General features: G+C 43.7%; 1 protein-coding gene across 1 annotated transcript; it reads right to left on the bottom strand.

The window, feature by feature from the left end:
• Nucleotides 1–1,126: 1,126 nt before the first annotated feature.
• LOC311314915 (sorting nexin-6) lies at nucleotides 1,127–19,411 on the bottom strand. The gene is made up of 14 exons (XM_084445446.1): nucleotides 19,325–19,411; nucleotides 18,473–18,586; nucleotides 17,895–18,002; nucleotides 17,574–17,634; nucleotides 17,324–17,451; nucleotides 9,229–9,312; nucleotides 8,944–9,018; nucleotides 6,187–6,217; nucleotides 3,039–3,126; nucleotides 2,857–2,896; nucleotides 2,667–2,753; nucleotides 2,405–2,494; nucleotides 2,012–2,077; nucleotides 1,127–1,906 (listed from the first exon to the last, which is right to left on the bottom strand). The coding sequence occupies exons 1-14, from the start codon at nucleotides 19,328–19,330 to the stop codon at nucleotides 1,766–1,768; spliced, it is 1,119 nt and encodes a 372-aa protein (XP_084301572.1). The 5' UTR covers nucleotides 19,331–19,411; the 3' UTR covers nucleotides 1,127–1,765.
• Nucleotides 19,412–19,416: the final 5 nt, after the last annotated feature.

Raw genomic sequence — 19,416 nt, 5'->3', positions numbered from 1 at the left:
ATTGGTTGACGACAACCATATTTGTAAGAACAGCTAAGTTTAAAACTAATTTTATGTTGTTTCTAAAGCACAAAAGTGTATGTACTATAGATAGTGCTCTGAATGATTGTGTCCATGATTACACATTTCTAGGCATCTGGACTAATAAGATGTTTTTTTATTATATTGATGAGTTGGTTAAGAAGCTGAGACAATTTTATTGGTGTGAATAATGTGTTGTATATTACTAATCATCTTTTTTTGTTTTACTTAAATCGATGTGTATACTGATGTGTTAATGTTTCCTGTACTGATGTGTACCCTGCATTTTCTGTATTTTTGTAATGCAGAGCTGATCTACAAACAAGACATTGGTCTCAGTTTGACTCATTGTGTAAAAACCCCACAAAAAAGGGTGAGTCATCCACACCACTTCCTTCTCAAAATACACGTCTCTTTCTCTAATGAAGCAACCTTTCTGTTTCACATCTTCCTGTCATGGTGTGACTGGAAGTGTGATCTGATCTGATGAGGACTTGAGATGAGAACAGAGATGAGTTACCAGCTTAATTTGACCAGTTCACACACATGCACTGTAAACCAGGACTAACACCACCAACAGTTTGAGACGCTCTTCTGTGGATTGTCTAGATACTCAAACTAACTGGTGAAAACAGTGGCCTGTGCTGCATGGCCTGCACAGCACATAGTTAACTAAATGTTTTTGGAATAACACCATTACTGTATGCCAAACACACTGAAGGGAAAGGCCTCACGAGCTGATGGGGATTAACCCTCAGGTGACCACGTTAGTAACATGACCTCCAGGCCTTTGTTCTTATTGAGGGTTGCGTGTGCTGCCACCTGCTGGATGTACATGTCCAGTGCAGTAAGGCTGCCAGTCCTGTCCCATAGCCAGGAAACCTGACTTCTGTGTTTCTATGTATTGAGGAACACTCATCAGTAGTTTTTAATGAGAACACTCAACACAGAGTGAGAAACACACAGTCAGGCAGAGAGTTTGGCAATCAATTCACCAGGCTTTATTTTGTGTGACCCCTACAGATGTGGCTGTGTTTGCAGAGCTGCACAATCAACTCTCTGTGCCACTGCAGTAGTATGTGGAAACACACAGCATGGTTCTGTACACACACACACACACACACACACACACACACACACACACACACTCACACACACACACACACACACACACACACACACACACACACACACATACATACATACATACATATAGTACATACATACAAACATACATAAACAAACTATAACAATGCCATACACACACACACACACACACACACACTCATTCATACATACACACACACACACGCACACAGACACTATAACAATGAAACACACACATGCCACTGTCCTGTCACAAAGGGGATGCAACTCTCTCTCTGTCAAGGACTTGATACCATCAGTTCCATAGGGGCTTCATTAGTATTAGTGTTGGTGTGTGTGTGTGTGTGTGTGTGTGTGTGTGTGTGTGTGTGTGTGTGTGTGTGTGTATGTGTGTGTGTGTGTGCGCGTGCGTGTGTGTGTGTGTGTGTACGTGTGTGTCTATGATTGCAATATGTGATCGCTTGGATATAATCTAAGACATTTTTCAGTGATGATTCTGTTAATTTCATCTTATCTACCCAAACACCAGGGATGACAGGGTACAAGGATGACAAGTGTATATTCAGCCTGAGCCATGGTCAGAGGGGCGTGTCTGCGAGTCTGGAGACCACTCCCCCATCTCCCTGAGGGCATGGCGTCACTCCCCCATCTCTCTGAGGGCCTGCAGCTGCTGGCTGTAGAGGGTGGAGCTTTCCCTGGCCGTCCCAAGCTGCTTCTCACACCACACCGTCAGAGCCTGGCGCAACATAACCACACGCGCGGCCTGGAACCGAGCAATCTGGAACACACACGCGCGCGCACGCACACACACACACACACACACATGAGCCACTGAGGGGGAAAGTAATTTAAGAATAAACTGAAAAGAGGAAGTCCAGGCTACCTCCTGTTTAGCGACTCCAGATATGTGATCAAACTCCTTCTCAGCTGCCTTCTTCACCTCCTCCATCTGAGCCAGAGCAAAAACGAGTCAGAGCTCAGCACATCTGAATCTCACCTACTGGACAGTTGCTAGTGTGCGCTAGATTCCCGTCTACAGGCCAATGAAAAGGCCCGAGATCAACAACACGCTGGACATCTGAACACATGACATGTTCCTGTCAACACGCTGGACATCTGAACACATGACATGTTCCTGTCAACACGCTGGACATCTGAACACATGACATGTTCCTGTCAACACGCTGGACATCTGAACACATGACATGTTCCTGTCAACACGCTGGACATCTGAACACATGACATGTTCCTGTCTTTGTGTGGGTAGGAAACTCACAGCAGCTTTCTTCATAGGTTTGGCTCTCTCTGCACTCCTGCTGGCTGTCTCCATCTCCACCAGCTTACAGGTCCTCCTGAACAACATCTCCTACTCCGCACACACACGCACACAAAAACACACACACACACACTCACACACACACACACACACACACACACACACACACACACACACACCTATGAGCTGGGGTGTACAACTCTTGAGCACCACTACTGCTCCTCATTGGTTGAGGTGTAGTTGTAGAGGTCAGCTGTCTGACCTTCTCAGCCTCTTGGTAGCGTGACTCCATGTCCAGGCCGAGCCCCAGAGTGCTCACGTCGTTCTCAGCTACACTCTCCAGGTTGTTCTGCCCACAGGTACAGTGGACACACACGTGAGTGGACACAGGCTGATGGTCAGGGAACGTTTCTGATCACTGTTCAGTGAGGTTTCAAACTTGGACTGTTTACCTTCATAGAATCCACCACCTCAGACAGTTTCACACAAATCCTGCAAGAACAAAGGAGCAAATCTTTCATTTCTAAACAGCCTTAGTGTATATAGTGATGCATACAGGTGAATATTATATAGCTCCTACTTTGCAGCCTACATTGTTAATAACAAGTGACTGTGGTATTGTAGGTTATCTCACTTTGAGAAGGCCAGGGCAGCAGAGTCCCCATCCTGCTCCACACACAGATGCAGCGAGGTAGAGAAATGACCACAGGCCACAGCTATTTCTGAACAAACACTCAAAGAAATGAAAAAAAGCACACCTGGCACACACACTCAAAGAAATGAAAAAAAGCACACCTGGCACACACACACACACACACACACACACTCACACTCTCACACACACACACTCACACACACAGCTACACACAATACCTACACACAATAGCCAACAGTACTTCTAGCCACACTTTGACCACAATCATAGGCGATTTTATCCTCTGAGAGTAGGGGAGGCAACATATTGACGTGAGAAAAAAAAAAACAGTTCTGCCATCCCATCCCATCTATTTACAAAGAATGCCAGTTGTGAACAGTATGCTAATAAGAAATCCGTATGATAATTCAATATGCACAACGATTCAAACTTCATCTAGACACCACAAGCATGTCAATATGACTTTATGATCGAGCATTAGGCCATACCCAACATCACAACATCAAACTGCAACTGCCTGCTGGTGCTAGCTTCCTCGCCTATGGTGATGTTGCTAGTGCTAGTGCTAGCTTCGATAGCCTCTGGAGCACTTCTGCATTCGATTGCACTTCTGCATTCGATTGCACTTGCTGCGGTGTCATTTCGAGTGGTAGCTTCTTCATTAGCATTGCCTTTTCTTTTTTTATGAAGAAGTGGTCAATTGTTTTTATAGCTCTTTTCGCCATTGTGAGCAGGTTGGCTAGTTGTAGCTTGTTGAGCACTGAGCACAGTCAGATCTCATTTTTTTGCGGTAACAGATCAAACCGGAAATAGTTGAGGTCGATGGACGAGTTGTGCCATTGGTGGATTATGATTTTTTTTAAGGTAGCCTAGTTTAAGTAATAAATACACTTTTAAAATGAATGATGACCTAACACAAACTGGTACAAACCACAATTATGTATTTAATAATTAAAAATGTTAATTAGTTTAAAAAAAAAAAAGAAAAGGTTTTTGTTTTTTGTTTTTAGAATTTGAGCAGAGTTGGGCTGGCCAATTAGGGGGGGCACTTGCCCCCTCTGCCCCCCCTATAAAATCGCCCATGACCACAATGGAAAAGTACCAGGCACATGATTTTGTTGATCCAGTCCCTATGTACACCCTTACAGACTCACAGACTTTGGAGGCACATTCCTGCTAAGTGCGTGAGGGCTTAGGGCTGTCCCATTGTCAAATTGTCAAGTGCATGAGGGCTCTCTGGCAGACATTTTGAGCCCTTTATATCCCTTTACCGTACTGTATGTCCGCACTTCTTTGCTTGAGGGAATTACTCACAGTTCATATCGTTCTGAGGTGAAACACAAGGTTACCTGAAAAACCACCAATAAACGAGTACGGACGGATCAACCAACCCTAACGTTCACTACAAAACAAAATATGTTTTCAGCTGGACTACACAAGTAGCCTTATAATTATTTTGGTTTCAATATTTTTACGTATAGGTGATCAACCCTATGGGTTTGTATAATGTGATTTGTTTGAAATTATGTAGGCTATGGTTCTAAATTACATCGATTTCTGTTGCCATAGTTGATGATTAATGTCATGCAGCTTTTAACTGAGGAATCATATGATATATCATATTGAAGAATCTAGGTAAAAATGTCCGTAACATCTACAGAGTCTTAAAGTCAATATAAGCTGATTGTGTGTTTTTCCTCTCACGTGGACCGTGTAAATGTGCAGTGGTAGGGATGGAAGGGGACAGATGTGTTGAGGCCGTGGGTCAAGAGGTCACCCTGGGGCGTCACAGCAGGGCCCCTCTTCTCCCCAGGGTGTCCGGTGCGTCTCCCCAGGGAATGACACAAGTCCACTAGGTCAAACAACCAGTAGGATTGAGACTTCAGGTTTTGGCTGACAGGCCACACATTTGTGACAGTAGGGCCCCTCCGGGGAGCCAATCTGACTTCACTAGGCCTTAAGAGAGGCGTATGGGTGGGGCGAGAGAGTACTATATAATGTCTTGAGCAAACCTTGAGACTTGGATTGTGAATGTGGTAGACTCTCTGTGCCTGTGGCTGCCCAGCCCCGATAAGACCAAGCGGGGGAGTACAGAAGAAGACGCAGGCCTCATTTTCTGCCCACAGCTCCAGCCAGCGGAGAGACAGGGACTGTTTCCATGTGAGGGAAGTTCTGTCCAATAAATCATTTTTTGCCGCTTCCAATCGCGTGTTGGGGTGATTTCATCAATAACTATCACAACAAGATGGCTATTAACATTGTGGTCCATATTAGATTGTGCTGCAATTTTTATTAAGGCTTACAGAAAATTACACAACGCAGAGCAACAGAAGAAGAAGAACTCCAAAAGCCAACAATATGATATACTATGACTATGATATATCATATGATTCCTGGGTTAAAAGCTGCATGACATTAATCATCCATCTCGGTGCAGTTCTTTGAATTGAGATTCCCAATATGGATATAGTGGAATATGGAAAGAGTTGTGAGTTGCAGAAATGAGAGTGGTCATTCTTGAGTAAATATTTTTAAATTAATGATAAACAAGAATCACAGGCAGAACTGTAGCTTATGACCACGCAATGAAATTATTTCAACAAGTTGAACAGAATTGTTTTGGGGGTGACATACAGCACGTAAGAGGGTTGTGATAATGTAAAGGGGATTTGAGTCTAAATTAAACCAAAAGTAATTTGCATGTAGGCCTACAAGAAAAACAACGTAAAACTGAAACAGAAAATAATATGTCCATATGTCCCATTCCTTTTTCTAATGTACCATTCCTTTTTCTACTGTACCATTCCTTTTTCTACTGTCCCATTCCTTTTTTTAATGTACCATTCCTTTTTCTACTGTACCATTCCTTTTTCTACTGTACCACTGCTTTTTCTACTGTACCATAGCTTTTTCTACTGTCCCATTCCTTTTTCTACTGTACCATTCCTTTTTCTACTGTACCATGTCTTGCAGCCTCTCGCACTCAACCACTTTCCTAGGTGATGTCAATAAGTCTGTGAGGGTTCAGGGCTTGAGGGTTTCGGGGGGACATGGGACTGGGCCATTCTGTCTGCTATGACACATGCTCACTCACATTGCATCATGGGAAACAAAGATGGTGTCTTACTTTGTTCTGTGAGCACCACGTCAAGGAACCTCTGGAGGAAGAGAGAAGACCAACACAAATAGAGACAAACTGTGTGTGTGTGTGTTTGTTTGTGTTTGTATGTGCGTGCTATGGGGTGTGATTCGTGCCAGCGTAACAAACACTCGTCGCCTGCATTGCGTGTATAAAGGTACTTTGGCGAGCTGATTAATAGGCGTGCATATACGCACGCATTACGAGTCGCTCGCATTCTCAGAGGGTGACGTGTAAAAACTGCCGTGCCACTTTTGCGCACATGCATGTAACGTTTGCACGCTCGTGTTAGGTCAGCGGGCACTAGAAGCTGCGAGCGGGGCTCATTTGTCCATATTGAATAAAAATTAAGAATATTTATTTGCACTCAATCAAATTCCAGGACCCTCCTTGCATAACTTTTCCTAGATATGTGTCGTTTTATCTCCACTATTGCTACATTTTCAAATAAGAGCGCGCATCATCAACTAGCTGTAGCATAGGGGTGCTGAGGATCAGCACCAAAACACGTAGGCTATAATAGTATATAAGAATGTATTTTGTATTTTGACATACAGTAGGCTATGGCGCAAAAGGGATTGTGAGTGTAGGCTACACTAATTAGCCTACAATCAACTAGGATGGGCTCCATAGCCTAATGATTATCAATCCCAGCTGTACGTAATTATGCGTCCTGTGTAGCCTATAAATTGACCTTGCTTTTCATTGTAAAATATTATGCTAGATGTGCTTCAGTTTTAGGAGTCAAACCATGGCATGCCAGCCTTAACACGTGCGGGCGTTTAAACGTCTGTTGCGTACCTTGGCATGGCACGTTCCACACGTCACACTATAATATTAGCAAACCACACAAACGTGTGTCTATACGCACGCTTATTAGTTTGATCAAACTATAAGGTGTAGTGTTAGGTGTCAGGTATTTGATGCACATATTAGGAGTGACGTGTCAAAAGTGCCGTGCCAACGTTCAAAACATAGAACACGCGTGCACACGCCTTTACGTGTTAACTGCGAGCACTAGAAGCACCGAGTGGTGGTAATTTAAACACAAGTGAATAAAAATGATAATTGTTTGCACTCGATCAAATTCAAGGACCCTCCTTTCATTACTTTTCCTAGATATCAGCGTTTTTATCACATGTTTACATTTCGGCCTTTTGTATAGACTGCAGTACTCTTTTCTGTCAGCAGATGTCGCAGGCGGGTGATTTATATTTATATTTGTAGCATAATGTGTTATAATTATGTGGAAAATGATCACAATGATCACAATCACCTAAATCAAAAACAATGAAGCACATGTATTGCTATAGTTCGTTACCAAATGTTAGGCTTGTAAGACTCAACGTAATCATTATTAATTCCGCTATTCCTAAATATCAGAAGAGATATCTGTCTCACTCGCTCTCGGAGCAGGTATTGCGCAACACAAAGCAGGTATTGCGCAACATAGCAACGCGCACCAGGAGACCCGCCCTGAGAGACAGAGAGAATGAGACAGTCTTTTTCTGTGAGGGAGGAAACACGAGCAATATTTTCAATCATGCTTTCCATTGATGAATCACGAATAATGTATATAAACAGTGCAAATAAAAATAAATCGAAATAATAGGCCTATTGTGCAAAAAAAATAGGCAAACGAATTGTAGGCTACATTTGAAAGTGTTCAGCCTGGTGTAGGCTGGCCTATAGGCAAAAAAATGAATGCATTGATACTGCAAAATGGTTTCATTTGAGCTGAACACTACACAACTGATTTAATAATTTCTATAATATCAGGTGATTGCTTTGAATGTTACAAATTAGTTGAAACAGTGGTAGCGATTTGCAACCTGGTAGCCTACAGTCTGGGGAAGCGTTGGGCCCGCGCCACCACAGAAGTGGGTCTTCGCTCGCTCCAGCTCATCTTGAGTTGACGGCATAGTCCTCCTCCCCAAAGAAAGACCTGTAGGCCTATTGTTTATTTCGATTCATTTTTATTTGCAGTTTTACATTATTCTATATGTGTTTTTTTGTGGACCAATGTTTGAATAAAATTTGGCTTCAAAACGACATCTGGTAATTTACCTACATTTGATTTATTTTATTTAGAAATAGATAGCCCTCTATTGACAAGAAACACGTGTATCTGAACATTTGTTTTAAATTGCGAAGAAAGAGTCATTCAGATATTAGGCTTTATTAAAAACAATTTGCTTAACATGTGCGAATTCCATTTATTGAGAATGCATTACCAATTGGCAAGGACGAGATTAGAACCAGCTATGATTTAAAGGCAACTGACCTTACACGTGCGGCCGCTAACACGTCTGCTGCGCTAGCAAGGCACTGGCACGTTTGACACGTCGCTATGCAATTTCTGCACACATTACAAGACGTACGTACGTACGTACATCTATGATTTTACCAAACTGTCATGTGTAGTGTTGGTGTCGCATATGTGAGGCGCATCTAACCTGTAGTGTTGCCGTCACGCACACGATGCGCAATTCGTGTAAACAACATGTGCACAGCGTCTGCGTTACAGGTACGTTACAGCTATGAGACGTCTGTCTCTCCATTGTTTGTCAATGGAAATTATACACGTGCGTTTAGACGTTTGATGTCATCGCGTCTTCTTAAGTAGGCGCAAGTCAAGCGTTTCAGTATGGTGTGCTGGCACTAATCACACCCCATAGTGCGTGCGTGCGTGCGTGCGTGCGTGTGTGTGACAGATTACGTGAGGACAGTGGGCAGAGTGCTCACCTCCATAGCGGCCTTGGAGCACCCAGTGAGGGTTAAGTTGTGATCTCGCTCTGTCTGAAAAAACTCATCCACATCCTGAAAAGACAGTTATTTCTGCTGAACAGATGATGTCATCATCACAGTGCTGCAGGGTGACATGAGGGCGGTGCTGAGTATGACGGTGCTCATATTGAGCTACTGTTCATATTGAGCTACTGTTCATATTGAGCTACTGTTCATATATAGCTACTGTTCATATTGAGCTACTGTTCATATTGAGCTATTGTTCATATTGAGCTACTGTACCTTGTGGCTCTCTTTCCTCAGCCCTTCCATGGCCTGGGTGAGTCGGTTAAAGATGCCCTTCCTCACCCTCTCTCTACCTGGGGGCTAGTGAACACACACACACACGGACACACACACATGGACACACACACACACAGTTGGTAAACATGCCACAGTAAGATGAGAGTCTTGAGATGACATCTTCATTACAAAAAGTATCCACATACACATGTACAACCAACACGTATTAAACAAATATATACTGTATCATGGTCCTTATTAAATGTCCTTGTTTTGAATAGACTCAGAATAAAGGTCCTTCAAATATTAATGTTAGTTTGATAAGAGCTGCATTGAGAAATTAAACTATCTAAGGAAAAGGAGAAATGTTCATTTCTGTGTGACCAGATATGGACTCAGAGTTGAAGGATGATGTTAGTTTTCATGCAATAGGTAGAACTATATATAGAAATACAGGGAAGTTGCAATCTTTCTCTCTCTCTCTCTCTCTCTCCCTCTCTCTCACTCTTTCTCTCTGTCTCTCTATCCCTATAAGCATGCAGACACACAGTCCAGCAGTATTTCCCTCTCTCTCTCTCACTTTTTCTCTCTGTCTCTCTATCCCTATAAGCATGCAGACACACAGTCCAGTATTTCTACACATTGCTGAAGGCCAGGATGTGGTCCTCTGTGTGTCTGATCAGCTCCATTCTGTTCACGGCCAGTGAAGGTAAATTAATTTATATCCTCCATTTTGTGACGTCTTAAAAATCAGAACAAAACCTAGATAAGTAATAAGTAAATGTATGCTTCTTGTTTTAAATGATTACTGTATCTGTTGTCATGGGTCTTTTTTCTGAACAAATGAAACCTGAGTTTAGCCAATCCATCTCTATTTCAGGCACAATTAAATTATTTCCACAAGAATTCAGCTATCAGTCAGTAGATTCCCCTAAATACACAATTTATCATAAGTCATCTGTTATCCTAAATATGTATATAGATCATACATCTATCTGAAAGAAAACAAATGATCTAACACTGTTACTACTGTCTTCTTACAGAAGACTTTACTGAAGATGACTGGGGTGTAGTCAGTTCACTTACTCTAGACAAATGTACTTATTAGGTTGGCTAGCTTGTAGAAGCTAGCCCAACTTGTAATATTCCCACTTTTTCTTTCTTTCTTTCTTACTTATAGTTCTCCCCAGTTTTTTGGCCCTTAACTACTTCTTCATACTTTGCTAGAAACATCATTCAAACTTTAAAATGTTCATGATGTTTAGCTGTTTCCCGGACTTTTGATATTCTTTATAGTTTTTTAGTAATTTAACTTTTAATCATAATTTTTGTGCCATTGAAACTGCTGGTGGAATGTTCAGTATCATTATGTTTTTAGAGTGGCGGCAGCTGTTGCTTTGAAAATATTCACACATTTTGTAAACTGCTGACACTCCTACAGTTTTGACAGCTCACACACATATTCTATATCAAAATGTTCACACAACTGTGCTGATTCGTACAATGTAAGTATCTAAGCTGTGTGACTTTTCGCTGTATGACGATTTGTTCGGCAACTGCGCTCCCCATTGAAACATATGGTGCCGCACTCTAACTTTTGAGCGGCTAATTTTGCATTTTTACCCTTTTTCTAACTTGTCGACATAGCTACAGTTTTTAAGCTACACAGACATATATACATGAAAATGTTCAGCAAGTTCCCAGGATTCCTACGGTATCAATATCTAAGCTGTAACATTTATACTTTTTGAGAGAGAGCTGTCTGAATCCGGCATGCCTTTACATTGAAGTGAATGAAGGGCTGGTCAGAGTGTCAGTTGGGATTTGAATTTGAGCAGGATCTCTTAAAGGTACAGGCACACTTTTATGACTACAGTGGTAGCATCACCCCACAGACCACAGACCTCCCCTGAGTGTGGTAGAGACACACGGTCTTCACTGATGAAGGCAGGTAGGTGGCCCAGAGAGGGCTACAATGTCCACGACCTGGGTGGAGTCTCGCCACCACGCCACTATCCACGCCACGGGCCACACAGCTCAGCCCCTGAGTGGGATAGAGACACACAGTCTTCACCGGTGGGGGAAAGTGGGTGGCCCAGAGAGGGGTACACTGTCCGTGACCAGCTCTGACCTGAAGGGGCGGAGTCTCGCCACCACACCACTATCCACGCAAAGGAACCCACAACTCATCCCCTGAGTGGGCTAGAGAGACACAGTCTTCACCGGTGGGGGCAGGTGGTTGACCTGGAGAGGGATACACTGTCCACGACCGGCTCTGACCTGAGAGGGCGGAGTCTCCCAACCACGCCACTATCCACGCCACGGAACCCACAACTAAGTCCCTGAGTGGGCTAGAGACACACGGTCTTCGCCGGTGGGAGCATGGAGATTGCCCGGAGGTCAATGCACTGCCCCCAACTGGCTCTAACCTGAGGGGGCGGAGTCTCACCACCACACCACTATCCACGCCACGGGCCCCACAACTCAGACCCTGAGTGGGCTAGAGACACATGGTCTTCACCAGTGGGTGCATGGAGATTGCCCGGTCCGTAGTAGTACTAGCAGTAGCTGTTACATACAGCTGCAGCAGCTAGCCCACCTCACATTTTCTACAGGAAATGTACTTTCTAGTTATACTTTAAGTCGCTTGGAATAAAAGTGTCTGCTAAATGGTAAAATCTTTAAATGGAAAATGTAAGTAGTAATTCCAAATCCAGTGTATGATCTCAGTGAATGGTACAGTGCTACATGGGAAATAAGATCAGTATGAAAGCACAACATGCATCTAAACACCTTAAAATACGTGATTATTACTGTTTGTATCTCTGCAGGCTGTACACTGTTAGGCCGAGGCACATTGATCCAAGCCACTGCCTATCCAGATGGGTCAGTCCTGCTGCCCTGCGCCTGTACTGACCCTCAGGATCAACCATCCAGCGTCAGATGGGACTCTTATAACCACGACAGTCAGCTCTTCACACCAGTAACCCAGAGTCATAGAGGAAGAGTGATGCTGTTTAATGGCATCACACCCAGCAACCTCTCTCTCCTTCTGACGCGGATCACCGAGGAAGATGAGGGGGATTACAGATGCGTGGTCAACTCAGACAACACAGAGTACAGTGACGTCCGCCTCACTGTCAAAGGTAAGAGCTCCAGCTCATATCAGAGTTAACGTGCAGCTGGAGGAGTGTTAGCAGTCGCAAGCCTGGTACTAGTTACAGTATACTTGATCATTCTGAAATGGAGAATGGAACCTGAACCTGCTCTGTGTCTCAACAGGCTGCACACTGTTATCAGATAATGTCAGTGGAGTTAAGGGATCACCAGGCCGGTCTGTTCTCCTGCCCTGCGCCTGTACTGACCTGAAGGCCAGACCCAAGAGCCTCTCATGGGAGTTCTTTACAAGAAACCTTAACCAGTGGGCACTAGTAACCCAGAGTGACCGCTACAGACACAGAGTGAAGCTGTTTAATGAAAGCACACCTGGGAACCTCTCTCTCCTCCTCTCTCACCTCACTGAGGGCGATCAGCGATTTTACAGATGCAACATCAAGGAACAGGGAACCAAAGACATCTTTATCACTGTTCAAGGTAAGACATCCATTTTGTGTTCAGGGTAAAACATTCATTTTGTGTTCAGGGTAAAACATCCATGATATGATTGAGCGACATACTGTACTTCAGAAGGAAGCCCTGTTAGTGGTGTGAAAAAATAACATACCAGGGAACAGCTTACTATAGTTATGTTATTGCTATGTAACATGATCAACTCTGTACATCACAAACCATGAAGGAAACATTAGGATTGAAGTATATTGAACTAAATATAGTTGGCAGTTCTTCTTGAATAAACTGATCTGAGTTACGTCAAACTGATGATCACGTTCTTTATTACAGAGACAAACCGACCGAAGACATCCACCAAAGGCCCAACAACTCCAGTCAAACCTGTGACCACACAAAAAGGTCAGTGCATTTTCAATTCTGATATGTCGTCAGAAGTAATGAAAAGTGTGTTCCATTGATCGATACTGCTGTCAATCTGCTCAATAGTATTTGTTTAAATATAATTCAGTTCAATTCAGATTTATTTTCTCAGAAATTATCTAAATTAGTCAACAATAAACTTCATCAGTTTAGAGCTGAGGGAACTGACTGACCGAGCTCTTATCTAGCAGGGGGGAACTCAGGAGGGACCTCAGAAGAAGAATCATATCTTATCATCTACATCTTAGTGGCTAGTCTGTCACTCATGATGATCATCGCAGGGGTGTCTGTGTGTATTTACAGGAGATACAAAGGTATTCACCAAAGCTCATCCTAACATACATATACAACCGTCAACTACTGAGATTTAGCTTAGCAGTAGTATGACCCATTTCGTGGTGTGTATGCAATGTTATGTTGAACTCTGATTTGTGACCCTCAGACAAGAAAAGCACACGGGAGACGAGCAGTGTGAGTCAATCAGGAGGAGCAGAGCAGAAGGAGGTACGGTAAAGAAACGCCACGAAGAAACGTCCAGTCATCTCAACCTCAGAGAGAAAAGAATCTTTGAAAACATAATGACATGCATATTCATCATGTCTTTCCATTCAGGATGATGTCTCTGTCATGTACGACACAGTGGCTCACAATGGCCCAGATGCTAGGATGACTGCACACCTCACTGCTACAGTACGATCACATCTGGATGATTGTGTGGGTGAGATGTAGAGATTAGTTCTTATTTCACTGTCTCTCAATAACATAGGTAACATTTCTCTCTCGTCTCTCTCCCTAGGATGACCCCTCAGTGATGTATTCCACCATCGTCCACGTCCAGGGGAGAGACCGCGGGAGACCAGTGGTGGGCGGTGAGGGGAGGACAGAGTACGCCAGCGTGAAGACAGGCAGAGCCTCTTAGGTCCTCTAGTCCGGACAGTAGGTGTCCATCTCACAGCCTGTACTGGAGGCTATAAAGCTGGTTGTCTGTCTGGTTATGCTATCAGTTTTTTCCATTTATTTACTGTTTATGATTTTGTATATAATATGTCTTGTTTATTTCTCATACAACATGTACAGTGCATGATCCAGGTACCAGGTGCAGTCAAATGAAATGCTTACAGTAGCTGTGCCATAGGTTTAGAACCTACAGTACCTGTATGACCCAGAGATTAACATTATCATGATAATGATTTATTATTAAAGTATACTGATGATAAAGTATAGTGTTAAAATGTTTTTTTTTTTATTAAAATCTTTTTTTACTGTATAATTTTTTTTTTCTCTTGGTGTAAATTAATATATATTAAGTTAATATTAGCGATAAGTTGATATTAAGTGATATTAAACCCTCAGAACAGATAATTAGGGGTGGTTGTGGTTCCGAGTGTGTCACCCTATGATACAGGGTTGGCGGTTCGAATCCCGGCTCCTCTAGTCCATTACATTTAGCTGATGCTTTTATCCAAAGCATCAACAGAGGACCCCTGTGAGTCTGACCCCTGTGGCCCTGACCCCTGTGACCCTGACCCCTGTGAGCCTGACCCCTGTGACCCTGACCCCTGTAAGTCTGACCCCTGTGAGTCTGACCCCTGTGAGTCTGACCCCTGTAAGCCTGACCCCTGGACAGCCTCAGCCCTGGGTGTTTCATCCTGACATCCTGCCTAGTGGACGAATCATGGTCATTCCTTCTGGAATAGTTACTCATGGCCTCTAGTTTTAACACACACATTTTCAGCATTTTTGGTCAAGGACTTTTTGAGTTATTTGACCATTTCCAGGAAAAGAATAATAGTGGAAGAAGAAGAAAATGTACAGTAGGCCTACTAGCAATAACAATAGGGTTCCTACTCCCATAAGATCCTAAATAAACTAGCATGACCAGCTGGCAGGCAAATGCGACGACTACTGACCTAACAAATCTGTTCCTCTTGTTGTGCTCGTCTGGTCTTCTGCATTCCACTAATAGATTCACAAGTTCACATCACCTTAGGCTACTTTCTCAATTGTTATATGTGTACATACATTGTACATCTCAAATTATATGTAATTATAGCCTAAATAGTTCCAAAAGTTCACGTCTCCATAGGCTCAATCATGGATCAGGATCTACAGTGCAAGTTCACACCCCGATTCCTCGCAGTCCGAGGTGGCGTCACCACTGTCTTCAATGGTGATGGCCAGGTCCCGGTGCGCCCAGCCCTTCCCCGGGAGGAACAGCAGCTCAGTCTTGTCCAGGTTGAGCTTGAGTTGGTGTGTCCACATGTCCAAGTGTCCTTGGGCAAGACACTGACACAGACACATTCTCCGTAGAATATTCTCTCTCCTATGATGCTTTTAGCCTCTCTCACTCTGAAATGTAATTTAATGTAATGTATTGCTTTATAAATGTTCTTAGCCGGTAGACAAACATACTCCTGGAGCTTGCTCGATCGCCTTGTTGAGAGGGGTCAGGGAAGAATTTTTACAGTTCACTTATCTGGCCCCCGGGTGATTACTGTTTTTTTGCTTCCCTCTGGAATATGTAGAGAGTGGGTCGTATGCCCACCTCCCTTGTTCTCTGTAAAGCGCATTGTGTTGCCTCTTGGTATGAAATGTGCTATACAAATAAAGCTTTGATTGATTGATTGATTGACTGAACCCCAAATTGCTCCCAATGAGCAGGCCAGCACCTTGCATGGCAGCTACCGCCATTAGTGTATGAATGTGTGTGCAATGGGTGAATGAGAGGCCATTGTAAAGCGATTTGGATAAAAGCACTATATAAGTACAGCCTATTTACCATGCATCTATCATAATGTGTAAATACTGGGTGAACAGAGGGATGCAAGGTTTCTTCTACTAAATTATGTTGTGTAGTTCACTAGTTTTTATAAGCATTTATAGCATTATTTCATAACATGTTACCGTCATTGTTGTTCAGAAAAGACTATGTGCAAAGGCCTCTTTTGGAAATGTCTCACCCAGTTCCATTTTGAAAGTATTTCTCAGAAGTCTCTTTTGTCTCAAAAAAGAGAAGGATGACATCAGCTATTTTTGGAAAAAAGGAAGTTTTCAAAACCAATAAACTGCATAACCAGCCATCCCATCTGTTTACAAACCCATGTTATTCTCATGTCATATGTATGCCTGCTAACTAGATACTAAACCCTAAATATTGCATGTATCATTCAGACTAACTAATCATAAATTGGGCAAAACACTTCATATATCAGATTGGTTGATACAAACACAATATAGCCTAGCTATTAGTGAGAACAGCCACAATTGTTGCCTATGAGCCAACTTCCTCTTTGGTGTAGCACTGAGTTTTTTTTGTTGTTTTTTTATCTCTAAAGCAACAGTTACCACGTTACTGTCATGGTGTGACGAGGTGTGAGCTGATGAGTGCTTGTGACAGAAGCTAGTTAAGCTACCAGCTTCATTTTGCCATCTGATAAACATGCATACTGTAAACCAGGCCAAACACAACTATTTCAGACAGTCTCCTATGCATTGTCTAGAATATCTACTGAAAACGATGAATGGAAAGCAGGGCTTCAGCGTTCTTGTAGTCAAGGTATCTTACAGAAGGTGTTCTTTGGGGATAACATAGAATTCATCAAAAAGGTCCAATGCACTCTTCTTGATTAAAAAGCTTTAATAATAGGCTAGTTCATCTTAGAACAGAACAATAAAGAAAGCCAACACGGCCATGGGGCCTTCATCAGGGCTAGTTAGGCTACAGTTAGTTCGTAACTAGCCCTGATGAAGGCCCCATGGCCGAAACATGTTGGCTTTTTTATTGTTCTGTTCTAAGATGAACTAGCCTATTATTAAAGCTTTTTAATCAAGAAGAGTGCCTTGGACCTTTTTGATGAAATCTACTCAAAACTAACTGGTGAAGATAATATTGCCTGTACATGCATGCACATCACAGCACATAGAACATGTTTCTGGAATAACACCATTACTGTATGTGAAACACGCTGAAGTGAAAGGGCTCACAAGCTGAATAAGAGCAGGAAATATTTGAGACGGAGGATTACAACACGCATGAATGAGTTAAGCCCCTGACACACCGCTGTGTCGCGCACCGAGTCTGTAGCCTATTAGGCTAACTACTCACCTCTGAGCTGGTGAGGAAGACCTCCAGGCCTTTGTTCTTGTTGAGGGTGGTGTGTGCTGCCACCTGCTGGAGGTAGGACTCCAGTGCAGTGCAGTAGGGCTGCCAGTCTTGTCCCATCGCCAGGAAACCTGCAGGGGAAGCCAGCCCCCGTCACAGCTTTGCAAATCAACAAGGCTTGACACCACAGACGTCTGCCATATCTGTTCATTCTCGGAGGAACACTCATGGGTAGTTGTTGATGAACACATACCAAGCTGTTTCAGAACTTTGGCTGGAGCATTCAGCTGTGGTCTTGTTGGGAGAGGGGGAAACTAGAGGAGGGAAGAGTCTCATTATTTCACCATAATACCTTGAATTGAACTGAAACCTTTATTGCCCCAGAGGGAAATTTGTTTAGCAGACGTCAAGCGTACATAAAACATTAAAATGTACGCCCACGTCACCGCAATGTCACCAACCACCATCATCCTTCCTTGTTTTATCTATGTCACATGAGGCTGCCAGCGGAGCTACCACTGTCCTAGATGGTTTATAGGTTTGTCAAGGTTGAGCCGGGTGAAGTGAGACTCACAATGACTCCCTGTATCCCAGGAACGTCCTCTGGACAGAACAGACTCTGCTGCAGCCACTCAAAGTCCTCATACGTCCTGTCCACATGGTGCTCCCCAGTACCAGACAGCTAGAGACATGGACACGACAAGAGAGAGAGAGAGAGAGAGAGAGAGAGAGAGAGAGAGAGGAAGAGAGAGAGAGAGAGGAAGAGAGAGGAAGAGAGAGAGAGAGAGAGGACGAAAGAGAAAGAGAGAGAGAGGAAGAGAGAGAGAGAGAGAGAGAGAGAGAGAGAGGAAGAGTGATAGAGAGGAAGAGAGAGAGAGGAAGAGAGAGAGAGAAAGAGAGAGAGAGGAAGAGAGAGAGAGAGAAAGAGAGAGGAAGAGAGAGAGAGAGGAAGAGAGAGAGAGGAAGAGAGAGAGAGGAAGAGAGAGAGAGGAAAAGATATAGAGAAAGAGAGAGTGAGGAAGAGAATGAGAGGAATAAAAAGAGAGGGAAAGAACAAAAGATCACAGGGGTGATCACAATAGAGTCATGACATAATGAGTCAATAAAAAATGATATTGATATGATATTATGTTATATTATATTGGCCTGTACCTTCTGAGATATGACTATGAAGGTCAGCAGGTCCCCCTCTCTCACTGCCTCGGTGACCCTGATGCTGTGGGCGCTCACGCTCAGCCCTGACGCTGACCCCTCTCCAGCCTCCTCCTGGAACGGTCAACACCCTGGTCCATCAGCCTCCAGACCAGATCAACACCCCGGTCCATTACCCTCCAGACCAGATCAACACCCTGGTCCATCAGCCTCCAGACCAGATCAACACCCCGGTCTATCAGCCTCCAGACCAGATCAACACCCCGGTCCATCAGCCTCCAGACCAGATCAACACCCCGGTCTATCAGCCTCCAGACCAGATCAACACCCCGGTCCATCAGCCTCCAGACCAGATCAACACCCCGGTCCATCAGCCTCCAGACCAGATCAACACCCCGGTCCATTACCCTCCAGACCAGATCAACACCCCGGTCTATCAGCCTCCCGACCAGATCAACACCCCGGTCTATCAGCCTCCAGACCAGATCAACACCCCGGTCCATCAGCCTCCAGACCAGATCAACACCCCGGTCCATCAGCCTCCAGACCAGATCCCTATCCAGCTGGTCAGCTTGAGCTCATCATGTACCACTACAGCCATAGACCTCCACAGTGAAAGTGAGCTTGTTGTTTTACATTCGGAACTGCTTTTTTACCTTCTAATCCACTTGTAAAAGCAACCTTTTAGCAATTATAATGAGTTTGAGTTCAAAACTGTATCTTGTGATCACTCCAATGTGTTGAAAGCTAAGAAGCAGAGGTGTTATCAAGGTATGGCTGGCACTGGCACACAGCCTGTCACATGACAATCAGGAGCAACAGCCTTATCGCTAGTGACTAATTCACACTTACCATCATCGTCAAGCAGGCTAGCGTGTGTGCAGCCGTTCCCCTTGAAATGGCACAACTCTTAGTGTGATGAAAGTAAAAAGCCACAGTCTTTT

This window comes from Borostomias antarcticus (assembly GCF_949987555.1).
Source record: "Borostomias antarcticus genome assembly, chromosome: 11".
In the NCBI taxonomy this organism is placed as follows: Eukaryota; Metazoa; Chordata; class Actinopteri; order Stomiiformes; family Stomiidae; genus Borostomias; species Borostomias antarcticus.
The sequence above is the reverse complement of the archived record's forward strand: the minus strand, read 5'-3'. Positions and strand labels throughout refer to the sequence as shown.